Genomic DNA, 20,724 nt, shown 5'->3' on the forward strand with positions numbered 1-20,724 from the left:
AAATAAAACAAAATATATCACGTTTGTTACCATTATTATTGGATAATTTAAAATGCATTTCGGCACTAAAAGGTACCATTTACATGTCTTTATTATCTAAACATACATTTAGAATAGTAAAGATTCGTTTAGTTTTCATTTTTTAAATAAATTCATACCCGTTTTGGAAATATAAAATAAAATTAAGTTAATTTTCAAGTTAAATAAATCAATGTTGGACAGTAATGACAGAAATTAACGCTAAAATAAATTATTAATTTACTTAAAGGTTTTTGTACATTTGTTTTAATTCTGGTCCTATGTTAATACGTATAATAAATTATGGATGTGGTAAAACATAGCAACATTTGTGAAAATAATAACAAAGTTATTGTTTTTACATTCATGCGTAAAAGAAAGTTAAATTTTTTATACCATTTCACTGAAAACATGTTTTTTGAAATCATAAAAATAAAAATTAAAGTTTGAATATACAGGATGCCCATTATATTATGACCTTTTATGGTTAATTCCACTTAACAATTTCAACTTAACCAATTCTCTTTCCATTCTTCAATTTTTATACGAGTTTTTTTGCATTTCGTAAAAAACTATAAAATTACCAAAATGTTGTTCTAATTTTTGCGTGTTGTCATAATATGGTTTAATTATAATGGGCGCTGTGAAAAATTTGAAAGGAAGTTTTAATATCTGTTTATATCACCTACATTTACAAGTTTAACACCGATCTTTAAAAAAATGGTTTTTATTATATAATCACAATAAATACAATTTACGTATGCTACTCGAGTCATTTTCTCCTTGAACAGATAACCGTATAAACTTTACTTATAAGGCCTTATATTAGATACCTAAATGTTCTGTTTTAATGCAATATTTTGATTCAGACATGCAACTGTACACTTGATTAACTTTTTTTTCTGTTTTTTTTCTGCCGTACCTCAGGACAGTAAATCAGTAGATAGAGTTCTAAAACAGAACATAACTCGAGAAGCACCTTAATAATAAGCACTTTGGAATCTAATTATCTATTCTTTACATAGCCATATTGACTAATCTACATACACTTAGAAAATCTACATAATTACAAACGTTTTCACTAAGAATCTAGACTTTTTGAATTTTTCAGAGATCTAGGTTGTTGTATAGTTTTATTTTTTTTATTCTTACTTTCTAAATTGAAGGTGTCACTGGGCGCCGGCGTGTTGAACATTAAGTTTTTGGAGCTAGGCACACTGTTCCCGGGGGACACGCCGCTGTCCGTGCTGACGGACGCGGGGCTGGGACTGTCACTCACGCTGTTGCACACCGTCAGCTCCTGCCCCGGCAGGGACACGATCTGACCTATCGGCTTCTGCCTGACTAGATTTATGCTTTGGCACACGTTATTCTTCACTTCACTGTCACTCGGCTCCTTCTTGTGGTATCGCGTCAGCGTGCCGGCGGACCCCGCCGAGTTCGGCCGGTACATCGGCATGAACTGCGTCTGTGAGTAGTATTGCATCTCTGGCGGCGCTTGACCCGGGACCCAGGGGCCCATGGTCGAGACAACAGGAGGCATGTGTGTCCACATCGGCATCTGAACCATGTGAGTGCCATCTCCCATTGGACTGAAGCCGGGCGCGACCGGCATGGGCCTGACAACTCCCACGGGAGTCGGCGCGCTGTGCGGTCTCATCGCGGGGTGACCGTACTGACCCACAAAATCTTCACCCTCGTACATACGGTTCGGTGCGGGGTTTTGCGAATAATCTATATTCGGGAACACTGTGTGTGGACTTCTTTGTAGATATGTGAACATTTGCTGCTGGGCTTGTTTCATGGCGACATACTGTTGTAGATGCATGGCTGTCTGCTGTCTTTGTTGAGCTATATCCTGCGCCATCGCCGAAGTGGAGTTACCGTGTATGTAATAGATATGCGGTTGAGGATTAGGGTTAGCTTGGGTCACTGGCGACTGCCTCTGCTGTGTGTTTTGTTTACCATTATCTACAACATTGTTCTGAGGATCCTGGTACTCTTCAGGAGGTGCGATATACTTAGGTGGAGAAGGTGGAGTCACCTGTTGCGACATCGGGTAGCTAATGATCTGTGCTATATACGGCTGTTGAGACTTAGCTGAATGAGCTGGACTGTGGGTTTGGAATGTAGGGTTAAACGTAATTTGCGACATATCCTGACCTGGCCCTTGGCCATCTTGGTTGTTCTGTTGTCTATATTCGTTCGCTTCATTTTTCCTAGGCTTTTGATTATAAGGCGCCACTTTAGGGTTACTCTTCCAGTTTGATCCGGCACTCTGCGGTCTTTTGACGGGGGATTTTGTGGGGTCATGCCAGTTGTCTCCGTTGATTTGTCTGGGGTCTGGTGGGTGGTGGGACTGTGCGCTGTGGGACCTTCTGGGTGGTGGTGACATGCCGTCTGGGACGTGTTGCTGTCTGTAGCACCTCCTGCCTGACCCGGGGCTGTTCTGTCGCTCTGGTGGTTGGGGTATCGGCCTTGGGATTCGTCTTCTGGCTGGCGTGGGCGGACTTGGCTGCGATTGGGAGGAATGTATGGATAATGACGTCGATCGCCATTGTTCTATAAGCATTTTCCGCCTTTCTTGTTCCATTCTGATTTCTGTTTCGCTGGAAGAATCGTAGTCTCTACCCTGTTGAGATTAGAATGTGTCAACATAACGTATATCAACAATATGTTTTCTACCACGTTTAAAACAAAGAACTTACCATTTCAATTTTCTCGTCCAGCATCTTGAAGAAATCTTGCTGGCTGGCTGACACCTCGCTGAAAAAATGCTCTAAGTTATTTTATATTCATCACCCTCTTGTATCTTCTTCACTAAGTAGTAAGAAGCCTTAGTTCCATAAGGTTCTAGTAGGTACTCACACGACAGGCTGATGGTTGGTGAGCGGCAGGATGTGCTTGGTCTGCTCAAGCTCGTCCTCATTGTCATCCGATGGCTGCGCGCCCGCGGCCGGGCCCTCCTCCTCATCCGCCTCTTTGTCTGCTGCGCCTGCGCAAAGGAGACCATAGTTGTTAGGTAAAACAATAGTGAAAAAGACATGATTTTATAAATGCACGTAATCTTGGTCTTTTATTGGTCGACCTAATAAAAGGGTGTTAAAAAGTGATCGCTTTTTCGTCAGGTGGTACCAGACGATCAACGTAGGTATAGAATTCACAATTTTTGTATTGAAGACTGCTAACATTCTTAATTTTTGTAACTACTTAGGCTTAAAATCGCCGACACGTCCGTTCTTCTTAACACAACTGTTTTCTTTGCAACTCATACTAGAAAATTCATAGTATACCTAAAGTTGTTTTAAAAAAGAAAAAAATGTATTTAGTGTTCCTAAAATTTAAAATCGCCATAATATTCTACCTAGTACATTATATGTTGCTGTGATATTTAGTTACTGCGCTATTACTTAATGCCTTGCATAATTAAGTGCAGTGCGTGACCACGGAACCGCTCAAAATTATGAAGTTCATCAATAATTCTGTTAGTGCACCTGTCTTGCCGTATCAAAGGGATTTGGTAGTTACCTACACATCATGCCTAGTAATAATAGTTATACTTCACTATAAGGCTTATTTTACACTTCTATCTACCATACCGTGGTGTGTGACAAGCTTTTTCGGCGATGTAAAGAGGGATTACGAATAAATAAGTATCTATTTTAGGATATTTATAACTATAATATTGCCTATACTCATTTGAAGACTATAGGATTATAAGTTATAAGTAAGTACACTCTTTTCCTGTTTCCAACTAGTTAATACATGGTAGGTAGAAAGCTCTCCCCACACGTTCCACTGATAAACGCCTTAATAAAATTACAGCAGATCTATTCCAGCTTTACTTATGAAGTAGGACATCCGAGAATTTATTATTAATTTTCCATGAAAAGGTATTTTCTTATTGGCCGTCTTCCTAGAAAATCAGCAGAAATCTTTCACAAGAAAATAACTTTGAATATTTTTTTACAGTGGGAGGTAATATAAAAGTCTTAACCACGCTTTGGTTGCGCTACTAATTGGTATGCGATATTGCTAAAGAGATTATGTGGGCGGAAACGCTGGTTCATGTGAAGAGCCTTTAAGAAGCCACACGAAGAATATTTTATTAGAACGTGGGAGACCGTGTAATGGTGGAAATTACTCGAAAAGGTCGCTTGCATTGGAATTTATGTTTTTCTGTAGGAATTTATGCGCGACGAGAATTTAAAAACAAAAGCATAAATACCTACATTCGATCCTGAATGTCGTTCATCTGTCTGAAAAGTGTGTGAATTGTGAAAAATGAAGTATTTCGTTTTTCATAAAACAGCTTTATTTTTCAGGACAAGACTGTTTGTGACTTTGAACTACTTACTTTTAAAAACAACTTAGTAAAAGTTTTGTTACATTTTAACTACCAAAAAAGAAACAAAAAAAATTGAAACAGTATTTAAACAAACTTTTCCAAAAAGGCAAACACAGACATCATTCACAGGTCTTCAAAAGAACGTCCTTTTCTGCCTACAAAGAGAAAACTTGTAACATTCAGTCAAAATGTCCATTAGTAAAACTCAGATAGGACAATCCTTTGACCTACGGCTCCCTCAGGTAGAATTTCATTTCTTCACAAAGTTACCTACGATTTTCTTTGCCTTCTTTCTTGTATACTAATTAAACGATGTTTTAAGTTTTCAGCCTCTTTAAAAATAAAGATGAAAGTATTTTTTTTTCTTACTGGAATACTTAAAATTAATTGGTCCGTTTTTATGTACTGTGAATAAAGTTTTATTAACGTTCATGTAATGTTCAGGGTCAAGAGTCTCTTTCATATAGAGTATATTATAAGCGTAGAATATTGTTATCGGCTATCAACTGGCTGTACCTAGCAATCTTTAAATCTCTGGGACAATAGAAAAAAACTCTAATATTATTTTATTGCATGGTAACAAAAAAATAAGTCCAGTGAAAAACGACCATTTCACCCGAATCAAATGCCGACTGACATTAAGTATGAATACCGAGGCGATTCATATTATAACGATTCCGCGCGGAGAGATACGAAAATCCGTAAATTTTATGGACGGAATCACAGAGAACAAAATGACTAGCGGAGATGTCATAACGCAAAATCTCCTAAGAAAGAAGCGCGAAAAAATGCGGGTGTTAGGAGGACAAGAAACGTTACAAGCTCCGCCCTTACACGCTTCCATGGAACATTATTTTCAAATCAGTCAAGGAAGGTCAGGAACTCAAGACCAATTTTTGTAAGATAGGTTTTGATTTGAAACCCAAACATCTCGTTCACGCCTGATATTCGTTGCTTGACCTACAAGAAGGTGCATGACCTACCTTTTTTAATGGCCTCTCCGCTATATTTCCTTCCTCCGAGGACGGAATTAAAAATTCGGTCCCGGGATTTCGGTACACTTGACGTAAAATGGGATTGTGACGTAACATTTTATTGTTTATTTGATAAATTGCTATGATGACGAAATGGAAATTATTCGGCTTGGTGAGTGTTTTGAATGATTCTTTATGGATCAAATTATTGAAAGCCGATTGGGGAAAGGTCACATTAATTATGCAATTTTGAAATCCGGACTTTTTCGTGTGGCTTCAAAAATGTAACGTAAGTACTTTAATAAATATACAATGAAAGAAAAGAAGTCGAAGTCGTGGTGGCCTAGTGGGTAAAGGACCAACCTCAAGTATGAGGGCGCGGGGTCGATCCCAGGTCAGGCAAGTACCAATGCAACTTTTCTAAGTTTGTATGTACTTTCTAAGTATATCTTAGACACCATTGACTGTGTTTCGGATGGCACGTTAAACTGTAGGTCCCGGCTGTCAGTGAACATCCTTGGCAGTCGTTACGGGTAGTCAGAAGCCAGAAAGTCTGACACCGGTCTAACCAAGGGGTATCGGGTTGCCCGGGTTACTGGGTTGAGGAGGTCAGATAGGCAGTCGCTTCTTGTAAAGCACTGGTACTCAGCTGAATCCGGTTAGACTGGAAGCCGACCCCAACGTGATTGGGAAAAGGCTCGGAGGATGGATGGACAATGAAAGAAAACATTGTAAGAGAAATAAAACATTCTTGTGTTGGGCATTATATGTACTTATCTCCTATATAGGTTAAGAGATCAAGCAATGAAGAAATTAAAGATTGAATAATACACAAATTAAGTTTCGTTTTTCAATTGCATGCTTCAATCTTACCTTTCATAAAATAACTTATTATATCCGTTTTCAATTAGTCCAATAAAATCTGAAGCTAAATATTCATTTTCGAAACGTCGAGAACTATTCCGGGAAAATCGCACAAGAGTGCCCATAAATCCCGCCCTTTCAACATCTACGAGCAAATGAACAAAGTTATTCAATAAAATTCCAGAATATTCTATAGAGCTTGGCCCGGATATAGCCATATTTGCATTTTAAAGCCCGGTTATGCCCGGACAACGGGCAGTCTCAATTAAATCGCAATGTATATTGCATTGCGATGCAACTGGGTCAGGGGGTGCATATAACAGCTTACACGTTTCATACATCTCTGAGATTGAATGTACATAAATGTACCACGGTACATGTCATCTATGTACCACGGTACATATCATGTTTGTACCATCTATGGTACATATGTACGGTTTTCTGATAAGATGTCTTATTGGATGTTACATTGTTGTCGACGTTCGACTTCAATATTGGTTGAATCGTGTTTCCAATTTCATGTATTGCACGTGAATCGATCATCTGAACTGAAGAAAATAACAAATGCATATTATAATGTAAGTTCTGGTGTTTGTAGAGCACAGGAGAATAAAATAGGAGCCTCCAGTTTACACAGCATTAGTTAACTACTTATAAGGACAATTATTACGTATGTATAAAGCGACTCGCCATAACACAGATAAACCCTGAGAGGTTTGCGTTGTGTGGCTATATTATTGTATGAAGAAATATGTAAGTGTCTTAGAAATAAATAAATAAATAAATAAAAGTTTCACATTTAAGTGGTCAGAAATAAGCATCATCTTCTTAGGCCTTCTTGCCTATACAGAAGACATCATAATTAACAAATCATTTTACAAAAGCGGATTGCTATTTAATTTTCCACTTTTCCATCAATACTACTCAAATACAGATCAACCAAAAACTTTTAAACATACAGAAAATACTCCCTTCCAATCGATTTCGAGAATCAAAGTTAGCTTGCAACTTGCATATATCGCTACCGCAGCTTATTTATTCAATGTGTATTTTACAGACAAACATACGAGCCGCCCTCGATACACGCAACTTCAATTTGTTCTGAATGCATATTCAATAATATTTGTTCATATATTCGAGGAAAATTGTAATATTCGGTTCGATACTGAATGGTCCAATCAATGGGCAAATATTATTACGTATATGTATGTAATGCTACTGGTACACTGAAAGCTATGCTATGCAGAGTTCAGAGGTCAATGAACTCGCTGAAACGTGCATTGCGTTAGTTCGTCAGGGTTGTAACAGATCTGGTGTAAAATTATAACAAAGATGATAACTTGACTGTCATGGTGGAAAGAGCTAGGCAATTTTGAATAGCGAATCAAGTTTTCAATCCAAATGAGGAAGGTAGGATCGATTCTCGGGATTATCAGAAGAAGATAGGCCTTAACAACAAAGCCAATACAAAGTTGTTGAAACTTTTATCGAGAAAACTGGGTCATCTTTGTGTTAGAATTCATTGAATTTTTCCAGTCATACGCTCAAAAACAATGAAAACATCTAACAGAACGTTCGTCAACCTATCGTTTTTTTCTGCACAAAATTCCCAGAAATTTTCAGTGTCAATTTTTCTCCACAAGAGCAATTTTTGCCTTCCACGAATTCAATATGGCGCCCAGAAATGTGGTACAGTTCTAGTTTGCATTTCCAAGCCCTGGAATTGACAATGGGACAGATGATTGCCGTATCCCGGGTTGCTAAGCGAATATTAAGGCCTTTTGGAAATCTAATTATAAGGTTGGGTGCAGATAGACCAACATTTTGAATAGTGAATGCTGATTTCAACCACCGAAATCAAGCTTAAATTTTATTATTACTCTCATGTTTGAAATAAGCTGGAAAAGTTTGAGAAAGTTAATAAACTGAGTTAGCCTGACGGCTCACAGGACATTGTATCTTTGGGTAATTGCTCTCATATCTGTGTAAAAGATGACATGGTTAGAAAGGCTTACGATGATGATGATGATGATGAAATTATTGCTGATTACGAGGAAAAGACTGCTGCTTCGGTACAAAATGATACTAAACTGAAAACATTTTTTGTGTGTCTGGTTAAATGAGCCAATCTCAAACACTATCTTCTGATCCCATTTAAATTTGACAAAGGCTTTATCTGAATTAACTCACATCTGAAATTAAGAATCATTTGGTATTTATGTGCCACAGAAGATTAACAATAGACAAAATTATCTTTCATATAAGTCTTCAAATAACATCCACTCACCATACCCACGGTGGTATAAAACTAGGCTGATTGCAGTCCCCAGTTGGCCGCTTGCCAACCTTCGGCTGTTAGGCTCAATTTATGGACTGCTACACGGCAGCACGTTTGCACGATCACACCGTTACTTGTCACATGGGGACCATTGGTCTACTGGTGACCTCTGGTATTTGGGCAATGTTGGTTTTGGTCAAGTTAAACTTTGGCCAACTACGGATCATAAAGCTGTAGTTAAAGTATTGCTGAATTATGAGGATGAGAGTCTTAAAAATTGTTTTGCATGGTCTAATTGCACCTTATCGTATCTTAATGTCGGTCACCACTCCACATATTGATCCTTCAATGTATTTAACCGACTCGTCAAAATTATGGAAATTCATATTTTTGACCGCGAATCTATATGATTTTTATGAGTGTTTACATCTTTTATGAACCATTTTTTAACGTGGTGCCAATGCACCTAAAAAAAGTTTATAAAAGTTATGCTAGTTGAAGTTAATCCTACCTCTATCAAAGAGTCAGAAGTGAAATTCGCCGAGTCCCACCGATATTGATTTAAAGCTATTACGAGTTTTATACTTCAACCGGCAAACCTCAGGCGGATTATCCGGGATTTATATAAAACCGATAATTTGCGCCAGAGGAATCTAAAACTTGGACCCGAGAGCAACTTAGAAGCCTTTGAACTGAGTAACAAGTAAATAATGCATAACTTGGTAAGAAATGTTTTGTAAGTTAAACCTTTTTAGGAGACTCTTCTTTTTGAGGTTTTTTTTAAAGGTGGCCAAAAGTTTTTTGAAATATAGGCGAAGATTTCAAGTGTATATTTAAAGAAATAAGGCAAAGCTTTAAAACAATGTAGGACATCGATTGCTGGTCAAAATTGGTCCTCATTGCTGTACCCAATACTGGTGGCATAAGCACGTAGCATGGCAGTAGGTCTATGAATAAGCCTTTTCAAGGAACACACAAAGAAAAAATCTACGTCAATGTTAGCAACAAATGCATCCCACATTGATTCCATTTTTCATTTGTGTATTCCTAAAACAAATCATTCATTGTAAACAACATTCAAATCTCGCAGAACAAAAAACAGTCGGCACCTACATAGTAACACAAAGTTCTGCACTATAACACCTTCTACTGACCCACTTCGCTAAGAAATTGCGGTGAATAAAGTGCATTCAGTTTTGAACGCTCCCAGACTACAATATATGAAGGAATCTTTCTACAATCCCTTTTGAAGAATGCAACTATTGTTAAACACAATATTGTCAGATTAACTGTCTTTGTAGACGTCTTCAGTTGTTTGTGTTGTGTGAAGTTTTCATTTGGAAGGAAGAATGGTTGATTTATCAAAGGAGAAGAAAGATTGGAATCATGTTTTTTTGATTGTCATAAAATCAATTCAAATATGGTTGCGTCTTCTTTTTAGCTATAAGCAACGTCAATGTTCTTACAACATTCGTGAAATAACTTTGCCGCTAAGAAACAGTTAAAATCAAATGTAAGAACTACTTAAACACTGTCGCCCTTGTGGCTGACTTCAGAGGTGTTTTGCTTAAAGAGATCTGACAGTCATCTGTTCGCATATTTTGACTCTGAAGTCTCTATAGGCAAGTATAGTAGCCAATTTCAAAGTTGTTATCAAGAATTATAGGTACAAGGGATGTAATTCTGGCAATAGCACAAGCACAACACATGAGCTGTTGATCCAACAATAGTTTAACATGTTACCTTGCCAAAATTCTGACTGGTTATTACAGAATCATCAATTTTGATACAATATTCGCGGCTGGAAAGTACCAGGAGTGCAGCGTTTAGGAAGAGTTTGATGCTAAACAGATCTGTTCAGTCAAGTCGTGGTTAGAACCACAAACATATCAAGTTTATTGTCTAGACTTCATTGTTAGGCGTGTGTTTAACTGTTGGCGTATTTATAACTCGTTTGTTATGTTTTTGGTTGAAACAAGTGTTGTAGAACATTGTTTTATTAATATATGACAGGCAGAACGATGTTTTACTTTTTGGCAAGGCTTTTAAGTTACTGTTAAAAAATATTTGTGTTTTATGAAAACTTCAAAATCGCGAGGGTTCAATAATTTTAATCGACTACGCCAGAATGCGGGATATGTTATCTAGCTTTTCAAAAAATGATCAGTACAGAACAAGCATTGTTTATTTGTACGATATACGGTTATGGACCACATTATTACATGGAATATGATAAATAAGCTATTAAGTCCTTAAATTCACAGTCATCAAATTATATTTTGCTTTCCCAAAGCTAATTATTTTGCTTTAATGAACACATAACGTGAATTTATCCGGCGGTTCAATAAACGAGGTCTATTGGCGAAACTTTTGCTTTATTTAACGTTAAAGCAGCCATTTTCGCTCGAACATTCCGAAATATATTGCGCTCTTGTTTGAATATCGCTGTAGGGTTTACACGAATACTTATGAAAATACAGGACAAGATTAAAATTGGATACTTGTTTTATTTCTTCTTGGTAACAATGATTTTCTTTTTGTTATATGAAAACCAGAATGTAATTATTGAGGTCAGGTTTTTATACAAAGTTTGTGTTTCTTTTGCTGTATGGCAACTACATTGATTGATAGTAATTGCATTGCTATGGTAAAAGTTACCCAAACATTTCTTAGTTAGCAACATTTTCTTAGTAGAAAACTAACATAATACACTTTTGTGTTCTTTTATACTTTTCTATGTAGGTACCTACTCTACTCATGAAATATGTATTTTTAGTCGCAATTTTTTAAATAAAAAATCCTGACTTCCGTGGACTTATCCGTATAGTTCCGATGATTTGGTGAAACTAATCGTGTCCGATCCTTTCCGAATTTATTTTATCTCTCGCCTTTAATATCGTTTCGGGTCGGATTCCAAAAAACTTGCCAAACGTTTGAAGTTGAGCCCTCCATCCGATACTCTTTTGAAAATACTAAAGTGGTTTTACGTGTCAGTTTAAGTCCGTTAAAGGAACTGAACTAAGTGCGAAATACCGCAAAAACACTCGATGTAATATTGGTTTTAAGTTGTTAAAATGTATGTATGTATTTTTTTATTAACGACGCTTAATGAGGCACAAGACTTATTATCTATTTTACAGGCATAATTTTAGCACTAGGTTTCATCCGCTGTGGGGAAATCTCAGAGTACCCTTCCGCGATAAATGGGCGTTAACATTGAAAGGTTTTTCATTATAATAAAGATTTATTTCGCAAAACCAACAAACTTCGAATAACTATTATAGATATATTCACCTTTTTTATAAAAGATTGGTGATTATATCACCATACTTTTCAGTTTCGCCATAAAGTCGTCTGTAAACAAAACCTTATCGATTTTGAACTTACATAAACGTGATAAAAAGCAATATAAATCCGTACACATAAATCTGAGATAACAGTGCATTAATTAAATTAACGTTGGCCTGAGTGTATCAAAAAGTGCCGCATCCATTAGAGGACAGGCAATTATAATAAATTGATTTCAGCGCTAATTACTATCGTTGACGTAAGCCGCGTAAAATGAAACGTGGAAAAGGAATTTGTTTTCATTTTACTGTTAAATGGTTTGATGGATGTTTTTGTTATTATTGGGTTTTGTCTGATATGTAACTTAAAAGGCTAACTAACTTTTAAGTACGATGACTGTTTATGAGAAATATAAAAGTCAAGTAAATCATTTGTACATTGCTTGTTTGGTATAACTTAACATTTTAATTATTTTGATGAAGCGCAAATTTTATTCATATGGCATTTAAAACGTAATAAATACTTCCAAATCCAATGAATTATTAAAATTTATATTAGGTAAGTATATTAATTTAGTAAATTCTGAAATTGTAATTTATTTAACAAATAATGACTTATTATTTAACATAAGGTTTAATTTTCATTTATCTGTTTCCTACCAGTCGGTAAAAAAAAACAAATCCCATCGGAAAAATCCGTTTATAACAGCATAAAATCTGTAGTTTGCAAAAAAGTCGATTATTCAGTTTTGTATTGGGGATTAAATCGATTTTAGAAACTATTTGATGTCGAATATTTTTTATACGAACCGTTTCCCTCGAGATATTAATACATTCCATCAAAGTTATGGTAAGTGGACCAATAGACTATGGGTTTGGATGGACGTAAGGAAATTACATTTTGGTTTTATACTTATAGGCAATTTTCTGTTATAGGTTTTACAAAAACAATGTATTTTTGTTTTTTATTTAGCATCCGACAACATGGTCTGTCTAAGCACATACATTGTACTTATAAGTGCTAATACAATTACCTTAAAATGCTCTGCAAAGCTACATTAAACAAATATATTTAAACTTAAAACCGACTTAGGTTTTCGTACAGTTACAGTTCAGATACAGTTACAGCCTTTTTATCATACGACTGCTGGGCACAGGCCTCCTCTAATACGGAGAAGGATTGAGTAAATTGATTGAAAATAAATTGTTTCTGAGAGCAACAATTTTAATTATAATCCCAACACAAGTTTATAATAGATAATATGATAAGAGAAAAAAAAACTTTCTGAAGTTCATTTACTTATCTGTCTAGCCGCGGCTTCAAATAACACAAAGCGATTGTAAACTAAAATACTACTGAATTTCAAAGCTTTAACTTATCGGCTGAATTACCCAATTCCAATCAAGCAAGATTAAACTTTACGCCGTTAATTTCAGAGTTCAATTTCGAATGTCTTTATCGAGATCAACTGCCTATAAAGTCAATAACAAAAGATCAGCTTGGGGAGATATTTGTCGAAGGATTTTCGACTCTATTGAGGTCACCTTCAATGTTGAGAATAGGTCGTTTATCTTACTAAATATTGGTTTCAATTTACAAGATACGACTGAAAAATACTTTATTTGTAAGATGTTTTTTAGTTGTGAAGGAAATTAAGACGCCGATTGATAGTTTGATTAATCGGATAAGAAGCACGCATCGGACTGTGTATACTATACACTGTATAGGCTATATAGTATTGAAACAGTTTACACATCGTGGGTACATAAAGTTAAAAAAGAATCTACCTTGGTGGGCCACTTGGGTATGTAATATTGGTCCAGTCATGATAATGTATTTGGTCGAGTATGGCATCAACATAATATGACATGTTAAATATTTTTTATGCCAACGGGATGCTGCCTAAAAGGTTGAAAACTGCTAGATGCTTAGAGGAATTACTTTAGACCACAAATAATTATAATTTGTCAGCCAAATCGCTCGACTGTCACAATTCAACAATTCTTCTCAAACAAAAACCATACAACATATTCCTACACAGCTCAACAGCATAGTCACCCCAATAAACACAAACACAAACTCGGCCGCTTTCAAAAAACATTGGCTTCAACGAACAAACAAACAAAATGATCCGCAATATGTCCTGTTCAAAGTTTTCAATAGCGTCCATAATTCATAGGCTTCTATTTGTCCTACATTTGTCCCGTGAATAGGAAATGCGTCAGTCATATGGTGTGCAGTCTGCTCATGGAGAATGAAATGGCTAGCGGAGATGCCATAACGAAAAATTTCCTAACACTTATAAATTACTGTTCCCTATCGCTCTAAGGTTTGCTGTTAGAGAACCCAACTCTGGGTTAAGGTCGCCTTTGTACATAATTTATGTGTATTGTGTTTGTATTAAAATATTTTAGTGTAAATAGTAAGAAAGTAGCGCGCCAAATGTACGGGTTACGAGGAACGCTAATGTCTCCGCCCTATACGCCTTCTTTGGACCGACCCCTTTTTTTGAAATACCAACAACCGTTGACACGGATGTCTCAAAGAACCTGAACTCCTAGTTAATTCACTCTTAACTGTTCGTTTTGGGCATGTCCATCATCATCATCATCCTTTTGCCCCTATACCAATTTTATTTGTGGTCGGCGCAGCGTGCTTTCTCCTATACTCTTCTATCTGCCGTCATCTCACAAGTAACATTCTTTCTTACAATCTACTTTCACACAATTCATCCATCGTTTCTTTGGTCGTCCTTTTTCACTATGTCTGTTTTGGTCATGCCCATCGTACGTATTTGACTTAGACGAAGGTGCCTGGCCTACCAGCATTATAGTATCTCCGCTCATATTCCTTACTCCGTAAGTTCCTGGACTCGTGGCTTTGTTCGGTACAATAGACTGATTCTGGAATGGGTGGAATAGGCAGGCGGTTAGAAGTTTAATAATCGTATGACGTTGTTGTGGTTTAAAATTGATCTGAAAAATCTTTACTGCTGTCTATTAATATTATAAATGAGAATGTTTGTATGGATGTATGTATGTGAGTATGTTCGTTACTCTTCTATCAAAAACCTTGAACAGCACCTAAGTATTGCCGAAAAGTAAATAAAATTATACATTATGGCCATGGCAACACAAGTGAGTACCTACCAAGATTTGGTGATTAGAATCTAGTCAATAAGAAGGCAATAATTGTTGCACCAAATTATTCTTAAGCATTAAATAACCCATATTAATTTAAATATTCATCAAACAAACACAAAGAGACCGTCATCATAATGAAAAAAGCCTATAAACTCTTCCACGTGCTTCAAAGTTCAATAAAACACCGACAAAGAATTAACACAATAACGCCCAATCTTTAACTACGCAACATCCATTGAACCAGTCCCCCAACCGACTGCACAAAGGAGGTTCCAACAAATAGGTTCACACCTGCGCAGGCACATAAAATGACGCTTGAAACGATTCAATGGCCATTAAAATGTTCAGTACGTGTTTATGACGGCGGTGAACGATCTTACGACGAATAAAAAACATCCGGGAATGTCTTTATCTATGGTTGAATGAATGAGTGAGTGAATGATTGAATTTCATTAGATGGTGTTTAGTTGGGAGTTATTAAGATTATGTTTTTTCTATATTATTAGGGGCTAGCTTCGTTGTTAAAATAATATAAAGAAATGGTAATCACACTAACGTTGCAGTTGCACACTAAAAAAGAGCTTTCTGTAAACATTGCTTCTGAAGAGCTTTCTGTTAACAGGGATTTTACTACTTATAAAAGTTGACAAACACGTCAGGGCAAGAACTTATTAACCGTTTCAAAGAATATTCTTTTGTAGAACAAAACAGTTGGACTATGCCATTTAAGAAAAAATAAATAAAGATATAGGTAATTATTTAACGTATTTAGTTGACAAATGCTCCAGAGCAAGGACTATTTCAAAGAGAATGTCGTTCGTTTAAAACAAATTGCAATTTATTTACTATACAACAAAATATTAGCAACATTTTACACCATCCTTCAAAACGAGTCCTTCATTTTGTTTAATCTTCTTACAGCAGCGTCTTCTAAAATACTTCTAAACATCAAAATCGCGCAGAAGTGCCATTCACCATATACGTAGGTATAAAGCATGTCTCCCTGTAAGCCTCGTGTGGCCACGAAGTTGACGAGTTTGCTTACATAATTTAGACTTTTGGCAAGTTGTGGCAAGTTTGAACTAAACTGTAACTTGGGGTTCTCCTTGTGATATGGGAAAGGAAGTAAATAATATAGTTTCAGTGATGTAAGCTTCGTATGTGCGATAAATGTCAGGCAAGTTTTATTTCTAGGTTATAAAGATTGGGTCTTTTATTCCAATATTTTAGTATTAGTATTGAAATATAGTGCTGGTAGTGTGCTATATAGCTGTATAAATATTAAGCATGCCCACAAAATATTATGACATTTTGCATGTAGAATAAGTTATTGTCTTCTTCTTGAATCAAGATCTATAACTGTAGAAACATAAAATGCGTAGACAACTGTGAGATATTTATAAAAATACACCTCAATGTATGCATCAAATCTGGTTTAAAGGAAAATTTGAAAAATATCAACGCGATTTTTATTTTAAAAGAGTACGCCAACGTAGAACAAAAAATCAATTTTCTTTCAAGACAGTCGCTATTTTCGTGGCCCCAGCAATAATTCGTCTGATGACAAGTACAAGACTTGTCGTCCAAAGTTTGGAACATTACATCTTCGCAACAGATGCTACATATACACTTGTACATCTACATTATATCTGATTGTTCCCAGTTTGTTTTATGAGTTACAAGCTTTCTTACTGGGAAATAAACCTACTTTCAAGTTAATATAGTGCAGTTACTAGATCTTCAAAAATAAAATATTGTTTAATGCTTCTTGTCTTTCTTTTTCTTCGTAGAGTTAATTACATAACAAACGTCGGTTTTCTCAAATTCGTATGACGGCCTTGGCCTTCAATTGAAACAAAATCTGCGTCTAGATACTTAATATTCGGATACTATGGCTATACCTACTTCCCACTACTACCCAGGCACTGATTGTTAAGTGCATAAGTAATGTAAAGGATAACACAAACGAAATAATTTTCAAGCACATTTTAAGAACGAATGAGTGAGAAGCCTTGTGTATGTGATTCTAGTGATTTAGTTCCTAAAATAAGCTCTCTAAAACATGTAAAAACCTGAACCTTTCAGCATCCACCATTCTCAAGAAACCCCTTCTAAACTACTAGCTACATTTACCTACTAAATGTTTCATACCACTACCTACACATAAGTGTAGGTAGACAGAATTTTTCAAAGGGTAAGCAGATGCTCTCATGTCGTAGTTTCGTAAACCTAATGAGGAGCCTTTGAGCTAGACTAGTCAACTCAGCGCGTGTCTACCCTCAGGGTACTGAGTCAGCTGATAAATTAGCCTGGGGAAACTTTCTGCACTGGTATTTTGAAATTAAGTTGGTAAAAATCACGCATACATAAGTTTTGTTTGTTAGCGAAGTGTGTCGCTGGAAGAACGCTTTGAGCCGGAAAAATGCAGAGAATATGTATGTTAAAATTATTTATAAAAACGGAAGAACAAACTGATGGCTCAATATTTGTCTACACAAACTCAAACTAGGTTTTTTTCTTTCAAATAGGACTATAAAAGCAATTTCAAAACGTCAAAGTAGTTGCACAGGATTTAGAACAACCAAAAAAATCAGTTGGAAAGGTAGTGGAGCATACGCACAAAGGCTTTCCGAAAAGAGGCATACGAAAGCAAATATAATGCGACTCGATACTGAGAATTGTTTTGCTAAATAAAACCTTCTCCTATATTGTTCGAACTACGGCAGATACGAGTATACCAACTTCAGCGATGACGCGAATAAAGCAAATGTTTATTTGAACGCAAAGTGGTCGCCTCTCTATCAATATTTAAGCGAGTATCACGCCCGGCCACCTGATACCTACCCTGCGACGCCTTTAAAGGGTAATAAGTGGGTCACTTTATAAATTACCCATCATCGGAGTATCGGCTATTTCTGGAAATATTTGTGGACAAAGTATCTCTGTAGGACTTGCAAATTATGTACGAGTAGTTCTTGAGATGAATACTTTTAACAAACCAACAAAGTTTTTTGTTACTTAGGTACTAGATCAATAACATTTATAGACAGAATTTTAGGGCCTAAAAATAAGAAAGGCTTCATTTTATCTTCAAACTAACTTCCCAAAATTTTGCAAGATAGACCAAAAGATACCGATCTAAACTTCTGATAATGACTCCGAAAACACCAAAATGTATCACTTCAAAGTTTATCTTCGAGTCACTTTAAAGTTTAGAAACTTTTGGAGTCTCAAACAATAAACAAACGAGTTCTGAAACCTAATTGCCATTATCTCGTCCTGATGATCTGGTTCCTTGTAACCAAGGCTTTGTGCTGTCATTTGTTTTTCCCCATTCTTGGGGAGACAACTGGCCTTCAAAGGATGTTATCCTCCTTTGAGAGAGGACGAGAAAGGAAAAGTTCGTTTTCGTAAGTTGTGCCAAGATTTTTGGGTGTTAGAAGCAAAAGTAGTAAAAGTGATAATTAAGATATCCATTGGAGAATGTTAGAATTGTAATTCTTATTTTATGTTAATAAAAAGAAGTTATGTTATTTGTTGACCATTTAAGAATAAGTGAGTTTTTTACCACCTTTGAATGTTGGTTAAAAAAGCTGCCAAATAGATACATACCGAAATTGTTTCTAAATGAATGATTTTCCAATATTATACACCCAAACTGGTAAGTATTACACCGTTTTTTTGGTCTTCTAATTCCGTAACATAACATACTCCTACTGAAAGCAGAACAAGTTAGGCAAGTATACACAGTAACCACCCACTCAACTACTAGCATATTACAACGTGCGTCACTTCATAACAATTAAACTAAAAATATACAAAGCGATTATCCTACCGCCTACACTCGTTCCCTTAGCTACATGGTGCCCATATTTTCACATAATTACGAGACAGTCCATTTCAGCAATAGACACTGAAACAATAAAACTTGGGTGCGGTATTTCGGTCCTTCAGTTAGTCATAAATGATTGGCACACGTCATCATATCGTTTGGGGGTATCAAACGTTGTTTTAAAAATAGGTAGTTATGTTGAATTATAAAATAGCCATTGTTCCACTTTAGCCTAATGTGCTCTTGGGCCAAAAATATGATTTACTTTTTCAGTTGCAAGCTCTGTTGTATGCTAGTGAACTTTTACGAATTTAACCTACTATAAAAAATGCACTGCATTTCTCCTTCTAGAAAAATGCAAAACATCTTTTGCCCACCCATAGCCAACAGGTGGTATTTTCAGACGTTCTTTAAAGTTTACCTATGTTAAAAAAAACTACCACATTAGGCCTCCTTAGGAATAAAATCATAGTTGATTATTATTTAACTAAATATTACCTAATAATAAAATCCTTTCTAAACCGACAATAATAACAGCTTATCTACCCCTGATTTATTCGCACAGCTTTTATCAGAAAAAATATTCGCTATCCTAAAATAACACGCACGGCTTTCGTAACACAGACATTAGTATAAAGACAAATAATGAATTATTACATAGGATTACAGATTTCGTAGGTAATTGGTCTCAGAAAACTTTATGTACGTACTTTCTAAGTATATCTTAGATACCAATGTCTGATTTAAAAGGTGAAGGAAAACATCTCGAGGTAACTTGGACCATAATGTCTGAAATCACCAACCCGCATTGAACAAGCGTGGTGATTAACGCTCAATCCTTCTACGTGTGAGAGGAGGCCTGTGCCCAGCAGTGAGACGATAAAAATGCTGATGATGATAATGAAACTTTATATATGTACTAAATATTATGAAGCTGAAGAGTTTGTTCATTGCATGACTGCGTTTATATCAGGACCTTACTACTACTCCGATTTGGATTTTCTAATTCGTTCTACAGTTTCCGAGTCTGGCTCATCCAAGCACACAAACAAAGGCTTCTGCTTTTTAATATTAGTATTATAGATGTGCACAATAATGTAACTTTTCTGATGCATGTACGTCTAAAAATTTTCACAGCGCATTATGTATTCTATGAGCTACGAAAATGTATGTAAAACTTCTGTGCCTTACAACTCAGAACCTTGGTAGAATTTTATAGAGTGTATGAAAAGAGTAGTTTTAAGCTTGGATTTTCTTGGAAACTTCTTGGTCTTTTGCCTCGTTATTTTGTTCTCTTTTACTTTAAAGTATACGCTACCATACATTTGTCGTCAAATTACGTTGCCACTTTGAAATTGACTGTACATAAGTGACTTCAAGACGGACAAAATACTTACATATATCAACCAAATCCACATGTACCGAGATGCCATATAGCCAAATACCTAACATCAGCTATTATTTGATGGGAACTGTTAAAATTTTCACCTCAAGCAAAACAAAAGAGAAGTAACTGAAAAGTATTAACAGTTCTTCCTGGTTTTAAAACAACTTCAGCCCAAAGAAATAAGGATCAAATTACATTCTTATAGAACGTTATCATTTTGGAACACCACAAAAAATACAATGCAACAATGGACTTTATTGCTATAACAATAAGACACAATAGGCACCAAATAAAGATTAAACAAAAGAAGTATAAATTGTCGCGATAATCCAGCTGCAGACATATTTTAGGGCGTATTTAGAGACCTAGATACGTTTCTACCAAGGAGGAAGGAAAGATAGCGGAGATGCCATAAGGACGGTAGGTCAGGCGCCTTCTTGTAGGTCAAGTAACGTACGGTAGGTGTGATCATTTACAAGAACTAACGCGGCGTTCGGGTGCTTTGTCAAATTAAAACCAATCGGTTAAAGATTGGTCTTAAAAAAAAGTCGTGGTGGCCTAGTGGGTAAAGGACCAACCTCAAGTATGAGGG

The 20,724-nt window shown here is 36.0% G+C and overlaps 1 protein-coding gene across 2 annotated transcripts in view; it reads right to left on the reverse strand.

Annotated features, from left to right (window-relative positions):
* Positions 1-939: 939 nt before the first annotated feature.
* The window catches only part of LOC110381080 (trithorax group protein osa), an 83,292-nt gene continuing 63,507 nt past the window's right edge, over positions 940-20,724 (reverse strand). For both annotated transcript variants that reach the window (XM_049842728.2, XM_021341278.3), the window contains 3 exons: positions 2,887-3,013; positions 2,727-2,784; positions 940-2,650 (listed from right to left, as the gene is read on the reverse strand). In XM_049842728.2, coding sequence (XP_049698685.2) covers positions 1,100-2,650; positions 2,727-2,784; positions 2,887-3,013 — 1,736 coding nt within the window. In that variant the 3' untranslated portion in view covers positions 940-1,099. The remainder of the gene's footprint in view (positions 2,651-2,726; positions 2,785-2,886; positions 3,014-20,724) is intronic.

This window comes from Helicoverpa armigera, chromosome 5 (assembly GCF_030705265.1).
Source record: "Helicoverpa armigera isolate CAAS_96S chromosome 5, ASM3070526v1, whole genome shotgun sequence".
Classification (NCBI taxonomy): Eukaryota; Metazoa; Arthropoda; class Insecta; order Lepidoptera; family Noctuidae; genus Helicoverpa; species Helicoverpa armigera.